This window comes from Rosa chinensis, chromosome 1, assembly GCF_002994745.2.
Source record: "Rosa chinensis cultivar Old Blush chromosome 1, RchiOBHm-V2, whole genome shotgun sequence".
NCBI classification, from domain to species: Eukaryota; Viridiplantae; Streptophyta; class Magnoliopsida; order Rosales; family Rosaceae; genus Rosa; species Rosa chinensis.
Genome location: NC_037088.1, coordinates 26,115,044 through 26,128,802, shown reverse-complemented (window position 1 = coordinate 26,128,802; position 13,759 = coordinate 26,115,044). Strand labels below are relative to the sequence as shown.

General features: G+C 36.5%; 1 protein-coding gene and 1 long non-coding RNA gene across 2 annotated transcripts; one reads left to right on the top strand and one right to left on the bottom strand.

The window, feature by feature from the left end:
* Window positions 1-2,490: 2,490 nt before the first annotated feature.
* LOC121052250 lies at window positions 2,491-4,163 on the bottom strand. The gene is made up of 3 exons (XR_005808666.1): window positions 3,971-4,163; window positions 3,128-3,200; window positions 2,491-2,823 (listed from the first exon to the last, which is right to left on the bottom strand). It is a non-coding gene; the product is annotated as an uncharacterized LOC121052250 (long non-coding RNA).
* A 1,840-nt stretch (window positions 4,164-6,003) lies between these two features.
* Window positions 6,004-8,707, top strand: LOC112163918 (nardilysin-like). Its single transcript, XM_040505738.1, has 6 exons — window positions 6,004-6,098; window positions 6,898-7,141; window positions 7,548-7,623; window positions 7,702-7,748; window positions 7,984-8,092; window positions 8,690-8,707. Exons 1-5 carry the CDS (start codon window positions 6,004-6,006, stop codon window positions 8,032-8,034), a joined length of 513 nt encoding a protein of 170 aa, XP_040361672.1. The 3' UTR covers window positions 8,035-8,092; window positions 8,690-8,707.
* The last annotated feature ends 5,052 nt before the right edge of the window (window positions 8,708-13,759 follow it).

The window sequence follows — 13,759 nt, the reverse complement described above, 5'->3', positions numbered from 1 at the left end:
AATCAAAAGGGTTCGAAAGAGGACGTCCGTGAAATTATAAAAATGCGGACGAACGTTCTCAGCCGTTGATCGGCTTAAATGAAAAGGAATGGTCCAGATGAGAGAAGCTTCCAATAACAATCGCGTCAAATAGTCTTGAACTTCAAACCCGACTACTCCCAACGATAAAACCAAAGTTTTCTCTGGTTCTCCAGCCAAAATCCATATCTTCCAATCCATGTCTTCTCACAATTGATGCTAAACTCATCTCAGGTTGCAACAATCGTGCAATCGAAGCTTTCTTTTTTTCCTCTTTCTCATGAAAATTGTAGTTCTCTTATGGTCCCGACCTCTCTTGGAGTTTTCGCGCCAAAAGTTGGAGACTTGGAAGCAGAGGAGCACATCTGGAGTATGGGTTCTCTCTTTTTCTAATTTGTTTGATTTCCAATTACAAAATTTAGGGTTTTACCATATTTGGGGCGTTTCTTCTTTCTTTCTTTTGTCGATGTTATGGTGTTTTCATTGATTGTCATATGTATCTTTTTTAGTTTTAGGCAGCAATGAAAAGCATTCATGGGTAATTTGCATATTGACATTGGTTGAATTTCTATCTTTTCTTTTCATCAGCATTGCTTACTGATAAAAGTAAGTTGGGTGTATTTGTGCTTTTCAGTTTCAATTAAATGGAGTCAGAGGATGATCATGTTTATATTCCTCAAGTAAAGGCAGAGCTGATGCCTATATTGCACCAAGAGTTTGAAACAATAGATGATGTTGCTGCTTTCTACAATAGACATGCAAAAGAAGCAGGGTTTAGTATCAGAAGTCATTCTAGTGCAACCAACAAAGATAATACCCAACTTATGAGGAAGGAGTACGTCTGTTATAAGCAAGGAGCTTCCAAAGTTGAAGGAGAGAAACGTAAGAGAGGATTACCAAAAGTGGGTTGTAAAGCAAGAATTGCAACTGTGAGAAAGAAGGAGTATGGGAGATATGCAATCTCTATATTTGTCGAGGGTCATAACCAGCCATTAACAAGCCCACCTAGAGTACATTTGTTGAGATCTCACCGTTGTGTTTCAAAAGTTAACACAGTTCTATCACAGCAACTAAGCTTGGTAAATGTTCAGAAACATACACAGTTTGAATTCTTTGGTGTTCAGGCGGGTGGCATTGAGAATATTGGTTGTACACAGCATGATCTATATAATTATGGAAGAACTTGTCGTGAAGCGAAGAAGGGGCATGATGGAGATCTATTGTATATGCATTTTCAAAATGAGAAAGAAAAAGATCCCTCTTTTGTCTATACAATGGAGTCAGATGAGGAAAACAGAGTAACAAGGTGCTTTTGGGCTGACTTAATTTCAAGATGAGCATACAGCTTTTATGGAGATGTAATTATCTTTGATACTACATACAACACAAATAGGTATGGAATTATTTTTGCACCATTCACTGGTGTTAATAATCATGGGCAGACAATCATCTTTGCTTGTGCATTCTTAAATGATGAGACAGCCGATTCTTTTGTTTGGTTATTCAAGGAACTTCTAACTGCTATGCCAGGAAATGCACCAGAAAGAAGTTTGTATCTTTTTGTCGTAAAATATCATGAGGTCAAAAGATATCCAATATTTTTTTGCAGATATTGATACTTTGCAGATATTGAATGGGGGCAATTTTGAGTTTGGCTAGTCCCAAATCTGGGACAAATGATTATCATGAGGTTGCTCAGAATGATGCCTGTAAGTGGCAAAGAATGTCGTCATGCACTTATGAGGAGAGCCAAAGATTAATTCCCAATCTTTCCCAATATATATGATTGTTTATAGGAGATTTTCTCACATTGGAATTAACTTGTCAGACAAATGCAATTTCCAGGTTCCTATGAAGGTTATTGTATGTAATGGTTTCAATTGTGAATGGTTAGTTGGATACTTGGAAGATTGGTTAAAAAATAGGCTCAATGAAATTTTGTACATGAGCAATCTTGTTTTGTTTAAGAATGCCAAGGAAGTATGAACTGATATTATTGATTGCCATTGGTATATTACTCGTTGTTGAGAACTATATAACCAGCTCTCGCTTAACTTATAATGATACTCTTAGAGTTTTGGCACCTGAAAGTGAGTTGATGTACATGAAGATGGAATAAAAGCTAGGATATGACAATAACTTGAACATATGACTAAAAAAAGGAAAACAAATTACAGTGCATGACCTTTTCATTTTGTTTCCAATAAATGTTTGCTGCCAGTGGTGCCTGCTGATAACAGAAATAACAAATTGCAGGAAAACAACCACCACAAGTCCACAGCCAAGAAAACAACATACACCCAACGTAAACAACATTCATGTAAAGATATCATTCATTCTATAATACAATAAAATACAAAACAAAATGAACCTTTCTCTAGTATAGCAAAAGCAAAGCTCTGTGTTCTGAGACAATGCACAAAACAACCACAACAACCACATATGTGTTCTCAGAAAATGCACATTACATTGACAAAGTCTATACAGTAGAGCTCACCTTACTACTAAAAGTATTACACAAATAAACCTAGATTCCCAATCCACAGCCAATACATTATGCGAAGACCAATCCACCACATCTAGATAGAAACTGTCTTGCATCCAAAACCTGAAGTATCAAACACACCATAACTTGTCTTGTTCCAGATCCTTGGGTTTTTTTGGATTGTCCTCGATGACTTGTTTCTTAGAGATAGGAACATAGCCTTCAGGAGGGTACTTCGACCAGTCAAACATTTTGGTGTACTTTTTTACAGCATCATCATTCTCTGACTCGTCTGAATAATCTCCAGCATAATCTCTTATCTGAATAGGAGAAAGAACCATCATACATGTTGTCAAAGTTTCAAATTCACTTTCTGTCCAGGCAGGGGGGGCGGCAGAAAAGAATATAGTTTTTGCCTAAACAAGTTCATGATATGTAGGATCTCTACAAGTGAATGTGAAAAATTATGATATCAACCACAAACTGGAACAAAATCAAGCTGAAAGATAATAGGCTAGTCCAGTAAGCAACTAAGTACACAATTAGTCCCATGGATGTGCAAAAATATGTGCATATGTGAAGCATGCACATTTGCACACACAAAAGAAAGAAACTTTGACTTACATTCATCGGCCATATCAATGAAATCTACCACAATTATGCCCCCAATATCTCTCAGTTGTAACTCCCTTGCAATCTGAAACACATTATTCTCTATCAAAAACTACTGCAAAGCTTAAAGAAAAAAAGGGAAGAATAGAAAATTTATCTTAAACCTTGCAAATAAGAGCCTAGCAATTTTTAAAAGAAAACCATGTATCAAAGTCATACACAACTTCAACGTTGTTTATATGCATGCATGTAGTTAATTGGAGAATAAACAGGGGTAAGCTTCTTTAAATAGGTTCAGTACAAGTTTGTACCAAACTTACAACTAGCCCTTCTACGTTCATATCCTTCTGTTTTTATATGAATAAAATAGATATTACATGAATGATTTGATATTTGGCGTTGTTTATGGTAACCAATTAATGAGATACTGGTTGCATAGATACTCAGAAGAACAACCCAGAAGAAAATCTATACATGAAGGGAAAGCAAGGCCCAAATGTGGTAATAAGAGTTCAGCATAAATCATTGACATGTCATTAACACTAACCAAATATAGATAAGCAAAAGGAATAAGCAATCGACTTGCAATTTCCCACATAACAAAAAGCTGCTAGATATCAGATGTATTTATGAATTCATTAAATAGTTTTAAACTTTAGCTAGCGATCTTGATTCATACACATAGCAGCAACAAAAACCAAGGAGAACAGACACATCAACAGATTCGCTAACTAGTTATAGAAAGGAAAAATCTCAATTATGGCATCTCGCATAAAAAGATTAAAAAAAAAAAAAAAAAAAACCCTAAATTTTGTAATTGGAAATCAAAAGTATCAGAAAAGAGAGAACCCATACTCGAGAAAAACTCCAGATGACTGTATGTGCTTCCAAGCCTCCAATTTTGGGGCGAAAACTCCAAGGGAGGTCGATACCATCGGAGGATTGCAATTTTTGTGAGAGAAAGAAAAAGAACGAAGCTTGGGTTATGACAATCGTGCAACCTGAGGCGAGTTTCAAACATCAATGGTGGGAAGACATGGATTTTGGGTAGAGAATTGGAGACGGTGACTTTGGTTTTGTCGTTGAGGGTGAGACTGAGGAGTCGGGTTTGAAGTGCAAGACTATTTGACGCGATTGTTATTGGAAGCTTCTCATCTGGGCCATTCCTTTTCATTTAAGCTGATCAGCGGCTGAGAACGTTCGTCCGCATTTTTATAATTTCACGGACGTCCTCTTTCGAACCCTTCTGATGTGCGAATATATATATATATATATATATATATATATATATATATATATATATATATATATATATATATAGAGATCCTATCCAGAGCGGAGGTCAGCTTTGAAATTACGGAGTGAACTTTAATTTTTTTGGTCACTCTTAGGTCGCATATCCACATCTCGACCGTTCAGTTTTTAGGTACTAGTGTAAAAATCATCTCTACAAAATTTCAGCCAAATTGATGATTGTTAAGGTATCGAACTCATTTAAACCGATCGACGAACTGAATCTGTCCAATATGAACCGTAAGAGCTTTAAGGCAATTATCAATTAATGCCTTAATGATCATTAATTTGGTTGAATTTTTGTAGTGAACGGTCGAGATATGGATATGCGACCTAAAAGTGACCGAAAACTCGAAGTTCACTTCGTAATTTCAAAGCGGAACTCTGGTCTTGATAGGATCGATCTATATATATATATATATATATTTATTTATATATATATATATATATATGAATTGAATTAAAAATAAAAAAAATACACACATACACACACATTCATTTTATGTTAGCGGATCTTAATGGGTTTCAATGGCAAATTTATTGCTAACGGGGTTTTAATGGGTATTTTTTTTTTTAAATGGCTAAATAGGAATTTTATTAGCAAAGGCCAGAACAGCACGAATACATATCATCCACTGCCACCATAGGGATAGTAAGACAATGATATGTTAGCACCACTTACTAATACAAGTCAATGTTCACTTATTTTAAGTGAGCCTATAAACTATACAAAGCATAGTGAATAGGCTAAGCCACAAACAAAACAACTTAAATTTTCTCTTTGCCCTTCTCGCTAGGGCTAGGAAGCTTGGTATGGTACTCGAAATAGGTCATCTGTACTGCAACAACTTTCTTAGACTTTGGGAGATTTTTATTTTTCGAACCAAGTGGCCTTCCTCTTTTCTTCCTTAGTTCCTGCATCTCCATTATAGGTTCCCTTGCCACTAGAACTACCTGGTGCCTCAATGAGACCAAGAGACCGTGCAGTAAATTTGCTTGGAAAGGTAGGTGTCTTCAACTTCTTTGTTGGTGCATCCAGTATCTCAACTTTCTTGAACAGTTCAGGTACCAAATCTTTCAATTTTTTTTTAGAAGCCTTAAAGGTTGGAGGGCGGCCTCTTTTCTCCATCTTTGGCTCAACCTTTGTAGGGGTTGCGCTATTCTCTTGCTGCACAAGCGTTGCAGTTTTAGTAGTTTCTTGCAACAACATTGCTTCTTCACTATCAGTTGAGAGAGACTGTGCGGGTTCAGGAAAGATTACCAACACATTTGACGGTGAAGCCACTACAAGTTTGTCTTTTGAAGGAGACTTGATGTTCTTATGAAGGTTGTAATTGGAACTAATGCCAAGGAATTATCAAGTTTTTTGGGAAGCAGCTTATCATGCAGAATGACCGGTTTGCGTGTAGTTGTGCTATTTTAGAATAGAGCCCGGTTTACGAGCAGTAACACCAGCATTTGCACTCCTAGAAGCGAAAGGTACTTGCAGTAAAACTCAAAGAAGGAGTTCCAATATCAAGCCTTTCAGCAGGAGCCCAATCCTGCTTTGCAGCTCCCATGCTAACTGGGCATCAATCCACTTCATGCATTCGAAAATGGCAAGAGTTGCACATGCCAACCAAATTCTCAAAGAAGGATGTTTCAGCTTCTACACCTTGAGCGAGTCGGAGCATTTTTTGGAGAAAGAAAGGCTTGGATAGGTCATGAAAAACCCTAACCCTAACCTTCCCTATGTTTTCAAATAGTTTGTCATGCAACTCCAAAATCTTACCCGTCACAGCAGCAGTATCTTTGATGGTATATGAATCCTCAAAAGATGGTGGAAAGTTAGAGATTTTCACCCAGAAGAAAAGGGAGTTCATCTCTACATATTGAATCGATGCCATACCATGATATTCTTGCATCACAATTGGAGCATGATTGAACCTCCATGGTCCACCCCAAAGGACTTTGTTACGATCTTGCAGTACGTCAAAAGCCAACACAAATTTGTTGTGCTCATGCTCTTGGATCTTGAAGCCTTTGTCAACAACCCACACCCTTCTAAAAAATCGTCTTAAGTCATTCAGCGAACCCGGTTGTTTTGCCAAAGACTTGTACAGAAGGAACAATTGTTTTGGGTGGAACTGTGCGCCCCCCCCCCCCCATGTCGAGACAAATCAATGGTCTTGTTACCAGCTAAAGCAAGAGATGCAGCAAATGATTCCGTGACATCTTCAATGGAAGCTATGATGGCTTGACATTTCAGCACGAAGAAGAGTAGCCTGTGCCACCATCAAGGGTATTAGGGTTTGGGTGTGTGCAGAGAACACGCTTAGGGTTTTGATAAAAATAATAGGTATTCTTACGGTTTAATAGGTAATTAATTAGAAAAGATTAAAAAAAAAACACAACAACACCACCTGTTCTAACTAGTTACCCGCGAATTCATCGATCTCAATCCATTGTAACCCACCTTAATTTGGTTATAATGGATTGAGCCCGTTAAGACCACCGGCGCGAGACTGTTCAATCTTCATTTTCTCATCGGACGACGTCGTTTTGAAGTCTCGGAATGAGAGAAGCCTGTACCGATTAATCAAGCTCGAGAATGGCCTCACTGCATTGCTAGTTCACGATCCTGAGATTGGAGAATCCCAACTCTCCGAGGGCTCTGAGGAAGACGACGATAGTGAAGGGGAGGATGAAGATGAACTGAATAAGAAAAAGGGAGGGGATTCTCGGACTAACAAGGTGGGTATTGTGATTTGTGTTCAAAATATGCAATGCCCAATTTGTATTGGAGTTTATTATAGAAAACAACCCAGTTGTTGGAATTTGATAAAATCAGTGTTAGTTTGATGAAAATGCATATAGGTTGGAAAAGATTGGAACTTTATGGCTGTGGGATCGAAACCCAATTACACAAACTTAAATATCAATGCTTGGTTACTACTTGTAGATGGCACCATCATTCCTTTTCACACAAATGTTAAGTTTCTTGAGCTAATTTGGATGGAGCTTTTGCTTTAGTGCTTGGTTCTCTTATGTCCAAGTATAATTACTGAGAATGATAAGTTGGAATTAATGGTGAATATTAAGTCTAGGTACTAGCATTTTGTTTGATTGGATAAGTGAACTTGATTGCTTGTTTTTGCAGGCAGCAGCAGCAATGTGGGTAGGAATAGGCAGCTTCTCTGACCCTCCTGAGGCACAGGGGCTTGCACACTTTCTAGGTCTGTGTTATAAGTGTGCATATGCTCAACCAAAGCGTGGTTAAATTTTTGATGTGTGGACTTATGTTGTGCGTGCAGAACACATGCTTTTCATGGGGAGTACAGAATTTTCAGATGAAAATGAGGTATGTTTGGCAATTGAGTATTTTCTTCTTGCTAGTTAACTTGGTTTTGATTCGCAAATCTTTGGGAATGCACGTGCTCCTCTGTGTTCTTTATCCTAAATTGAGATTTACTGAGAGCTCATGGCAGTGATTCAGCAGCATCATTTTTGTTTCTAATAGAGGTTACTACATGGAAATTCAAGAATTATGTTATGGTTATCACTTTTTCTGACTCGTTTCTTTCCTAATATGACAGTTAATTACTTATCCAAGCACGGAGGGTGTTCAAATCCTTATGCAGAAGTAGAGCATACCTGCTACCATTTTGAAGTGAAACAAGAGTTTCTCAAGGGTGCCTTGACGAGGTAAATACTGAGCTCTTCAAGTGCTCGATTTGAGTAAGTCATTTCCTTGGTATTGAAGATATTTGTGATTGGTAAACTGAGGTTGTAAATTTTGGTGATGCTTCCTGCATTGATATTTAGTATTAGCTTTGTCTCACTCATTCATATGAAAATTTGAACGGATATATGTCTGCTAGTCATACTTATGTTCCAAAACAAATGTGAATTGACTACAGGATCTGTTCTGTAAAAGTTTATGCAACTTTTCTTGTACTTCTTTTCTCTTTTATATTTATATGTTCCATATATATTAAGGATATTACTTGTTAGACTACCTTACCAGAAAATTTTGGGATGGACATGAGATTTAGGTTGCAAATCTAAGAACCAATTGTGTTCTTTGTGGTCCCTCAGCGTCTCAAGTGTTATATCATTTCAGTGAATTCTAATCAAATATGTAATAGTCTAAACACTCATTTATTAGAATATTTTTGCATATGTTACTGTAGCAATATATTTCCCTCTGTCATAACTTTTCATTTTTTCTCTGTTTACATTTCTATTTCAGTAACTTGACTTCTGTTTACTAGGGCTCTTTGATTTATCATATTTTCTCAGCTCTTTGTTTCACCCCTTGTAAAAAATGAAGCCATGGAGCGGGAGGTACAGGCTGTAGATTCAGGTGCATGCCACTCTTGTCTGATTTTTGATAGTTTTCCAAGAAACGTCCCAGTTTTGATAAACAATGTACAAGTTCCTTATTGCTGAATGGTTTTCTATGTTAAACAAAATGGAATGCAGAGTTTAACCAGGCTCTGCAGAACGGTGCTTGCCACCTTGAACAACTTCAATGCCATACAGGGTCACCTGGTCACCCGTTTAATAGATTCGCATGAGGTAAAACTTAAATCTTGGGGTTTTACTTTTATCTTTCCGTTTCCTTTTGCTCAAGTAAGATCTTTATTACATAATAATGTATGCAACTATTTGTAGTTGTGTATGCATGAAGGGAATAAAAAGAGCTTAAGTGATGCCATGGAAAAAGGGATCAATTTGCGGGAACAATATTGAAATTGTACAGAGATTATTACCATGGTGGATTGATGAATCTAGTTGTAATAGGAGGAGGTGAAAGTTTTCATCTCTATGTCTTGTTGTTTTCTTTGTTTTTACCATTGTCTTTTGAAAGTTGAATAAAAGATATGCCAGTAGCAGAAAATTTAAATTTGCTTAGTAAATTTCAATCAGATTACATTTGTTAGGCTAGGGATTCTTTTTGTTGATCATCATATTTGATTCTGGGAACTTGTAGAGGACCAGAGGTTGATGTTGGAGAACACAATCAAGCATTGTGGGTTTGTCAGTAATGGTGTTCATAGCGAGTATTCTGATACCCCGGAATTCTAAATAGGCAACGCGCTGGAGAGATCTGTGGTACTCTTTGGCCTATGAAACCGAAAATAATTTCACTAGCACTTATGGATGAGGCGTTTGGGCCGTTAGAAATCACAGTGGGAATTCCAAATAGGCAAAAGTGCTGGAGAGATCTAGGGTATATTTTGGCTTTTGAATCCGAAAATAATTTCACTAGCACTTTTCAATGAGGCCTTGGGCAGTTAGAAATCATAGTGTTTTGACAGTTGTTATTATAATGTAGATGGAATTTTGTATGCGTTTATTGAGCCATTGTTATTACATTGACATATAATATCTTGCTTTTTAATTCCCCGGACATATCAAAATATATATTCATTGTGATATTGTACTCGATGTGGAATCTCTTGATGTACTTGAGAATTGGGTTTTGAAATTGTTTGGTAAAGTCAAAAAAGGTCCCCCAGTAAATCTGGAATTCAAGGCTGAAGGTCCAATTTGGAAAGTTGGAAAACTTTACAGGCTAGGGGCTGTTAAAGATGTTCGTATACTCCACTTAACATGGACATTGCCATGCCTTCGTCAAGAGTATTTAAAGAAATCAGAAGAATATTTATCTCATCTCCTTGGTAAGATGACCATTATTAATTAGTTTTATTTGTTGTTCCTATGGAGGGCGCAAGGTGTTTTTATTGGATAAAAGAATGTGAAGTTGAGAATTTTATTTTCCTTTTTAAGGAAAAGGCAGTAGTTATGAGTCTTGTGACTCCTTGAAGTAGACATCTCTGAAAATTTTAAGTTAGCTTAGATCCAAGGAAGGAGCTTGAATGCTTCTTTGCTATCACCTTTTGTGTAGTATATTTCTTTTGACTGGCATCTGTCCTGCATTAGATTTTGTTGCTCTTGTGTGCTTCTGATCGTTTGTCGTCCAACTATAAAGTGGTTTTCTGACTTTTAACACTGAGCACTATGTTTTGTGTTTTCCAGAGGGCAGGGGAAGTTTGCATTCCTATTTCAAAGTTAAAGGGTGGGCAACATCTCTGGCTGCTGGTGTTGGGGATGACGGGATGCATCATTTTTCTTTTTTGGTTTATGTCTTTCGCACGGACATTCATCTCACTGACTCTGGTCTCTGGATTGGATAAGGTAGCATCTCTATTTTATCTTCAAGAATCTTTTGTTAGAACAATAACTCCTTTTTTTGGTGGGTAGAAGAATAACTATTCCATTTCTGTCTGTCTATTGTCATGGGAGTAAACATTAGTCTATGATATTGCAATCCTACATAAATTTTTGAGAAATTATTGGTTTTATAAATGCACGCCTCAATGTTCTCTTGATATGCATGGTATTGGTAAAACATCAGTTAATTTACTGTTTGAACATATCCAGTGAATCAAAATCTGCTCCATCTTTGTTACTTCTCATTTTCCATCTATGATACTTGCAGATTTTTTATACAATTGGCTTGGTCTACCAATACATAAATTTATTGCATCAAGTGTCCCCACAACAATGGATATTTAAGGAACTGCAGGATACTGGGATTTAGATTTGCAGAGGAGCAGCCTCAGGATGATTATATGCCTCAGAACTTGCAGGTTTCTTTTGTTATTGAAATTGCACATCTTTTCATCTAAAAGATAGTATCACCAGATTCACCCCTGATAAAATACATAGCTTAGAATATTATGTCTTGTTGACTAATGTCAAAACGTCTTTATGTTGCATGAAATTTACTAATTTATGTAGCAGAACATGTTATTTATGCGTCCTATGCATACAAGATTTGGGATGAGAATATGTTCTTGATTTCCTTAGACCAGAAAACATGAGGATTGATGTTGTATCAAAGCCCTCATTTAAGTCAGAAAGGTAATATTTGTCTCTTATGCCAAAAAGAAGAAGGATGCTACTTATATATCTTGTTCTATCTTACTGTTTTGGTGTTCTTAGATTGTGTTTCTCATTGCATCAATATAAAAAGTGTCTCATAGATGGTCTTTTCGTGTTATCCTTGTAATTTTATTATTTGTGACTCAGAGTGAACCATGATTTCTCTGTCTATTTATATGTTAAATCATGCCATAAGCATTTGTTTTCTGGGTTATACTAAGTGAAACAAATTTTAAGCGTTGACATTTCCATGTATTTGTTTTAACTGTTTCAGATTTCCAGTGCGAACCTTGGTTTGGGTCACTTTATACTGAGGAAGATGTATCTCCATCTTTGATAGATTTGTGGAAGGACCATCCAGAAATTGATGTTTCATTGCATCTCCCAGAAAAGAATGAGTTCATTCCTACTGATTTTTCCGTTTGTTCTGATGGTCTTGATACTACAGATACAGCTTCTCCGATATGTATATTGGATGAGCCATTGGTGAAATTCTGGTACAAACTTGATTGTACTTGAAAACTTCCACGGGCAAAATACTTATTTCTGCATAAATCCCAAGGGTGGATATGATAATGTGAAGAGTTGTGTCTTGACTGAACTATAATATCCCTCCTCAAAGATAAGCTGAATGAGATTGCCTATCAGGTTATTGCCTCATCTCATATTGACTAGTGGATTTTGTGGTTTAGTTTTAATGGCTGGGGCTTAATGCTTTTTTGCATCCAAGTTTGTGCACTAGAGGAAGTTGAATTCTATAGTAACTTATAGTACAGACTTAAAAATTAGAAAATCAGTTTAGGTAACTTCTAAATAAAGTACCTGCTGTTACCTTTTATCATACAAGTTATAAATTACAAATGTGTTCTCTGTCCATTCTTGACAACTCACTTATATTGATCTTGAATTTAATTTATAATGGTAGTCTTGCCCAGCCTTGCATAGCTAATTTTGAGAACTAAAGAAACGATTATCGATGTCTATGAAGGTTATACTCAATTTTGTAGAAAAATATTGGTCAGGTTGTCCTCATTGACTTATACGTGCATGTAGGCTAGTGTTGCCAAGCTGGAAACTTTGGTATCTGTATCGACTGACAAGCTGGAGCTAAAGGTCTACGGTTTCAATGACAAGCTTCCAGCTCTGTTGTCAAAGATTCTGAAAACAACCAAAAGTTTCATGCCAATTTCTGATTGTTTCATGATATGCTTAGTTATTCATCCCTGCTATCCACTCTATGTCTGATTTTTAAGTTTCATATAGATAAGAATACCTTGTTGGTTTTGGGCTTGTTTATGTCAGTTACACTTAACAGGTTATTAAATGTTGATCTGCAAGTATATGTCTGACTATACAAAACAGGAAGCAGAACGATTAAGAAGCATTCAGAAGGACGATGTCATGAACTGGTACAAAACAAATTTGCAACAGTCATCTCCCAAGTGTCGGAGACTGACTTGCAATTCGTGTTTGGGGATGCAAAACAGACTTGAAATATGCTGAAGCACGGCCGGAGTCTGTACAAGTCATTGAAGACCTTGCAGCCTTTAAGATGCCTTTAAAATGCTCATTTGTTGAAAATTTATAGATGGTTTCTGAATTTTTGATGTAAACTGAGCATTTTGAGGTCTTATTGTTTGCCAGGTATTATTTGCGTCGATTACAACCCACCTGGCCGATGAAAGTGAAAATCAAAACCATTGTAGATACATTGATATAAAAAATTATATTGATTCACTCAATTTTTTTTGGTGAAAATATATTGCCGGTTTTTTTTTTTCTTTTTGTTTTGGTCTTAGTACTGCAGGTTAATCTCCTTGATGTGATATGGTTGGGTTTAGATTTGGTGATTCACATCATACTAATGGCCAGCCAGTGGCGGAGCCACTTTATAGCATATATGCAACGCCACTGGCCTTTTCTTGTTTCTACGTAAATCTTGATGTCGAGTTATCTCTACATTGTCTTTTGAACCACTATAGCTGTTTAACTAGAATGGACAATTTCTTCAACTGTCAACTATCAACCACAATCACAAATATAAATTCATATGATGAAGCAAGCAAAACATAAGAATTCTGCTCTCAGACTCTCAATTGAACTCAATAAAGCAAGAGGCAATGAATTTCCAATCCTCAAAATTCAAAAAAGTAGTTAGTCTTATATGCTAAGTAGCCTAAATATCAAGTTATTGATATCGTTTTCAATTATAAATTTTCAGTATTCAGATAATGTCAAGCCACAATTGTGCACTATTTCAACACAGTGCCCTGCATTCTTGGCCTCTTCACTTTCTAAGTCTTCATGTCCAGGTAAGTCAGTCAATGAATTGCGTCATTATTTGAAAATGATTTTCAATGCATATAATCAGACTGTCTCGATTAATGGTGAAACATCAAAATTTGAGCATTGGACTAG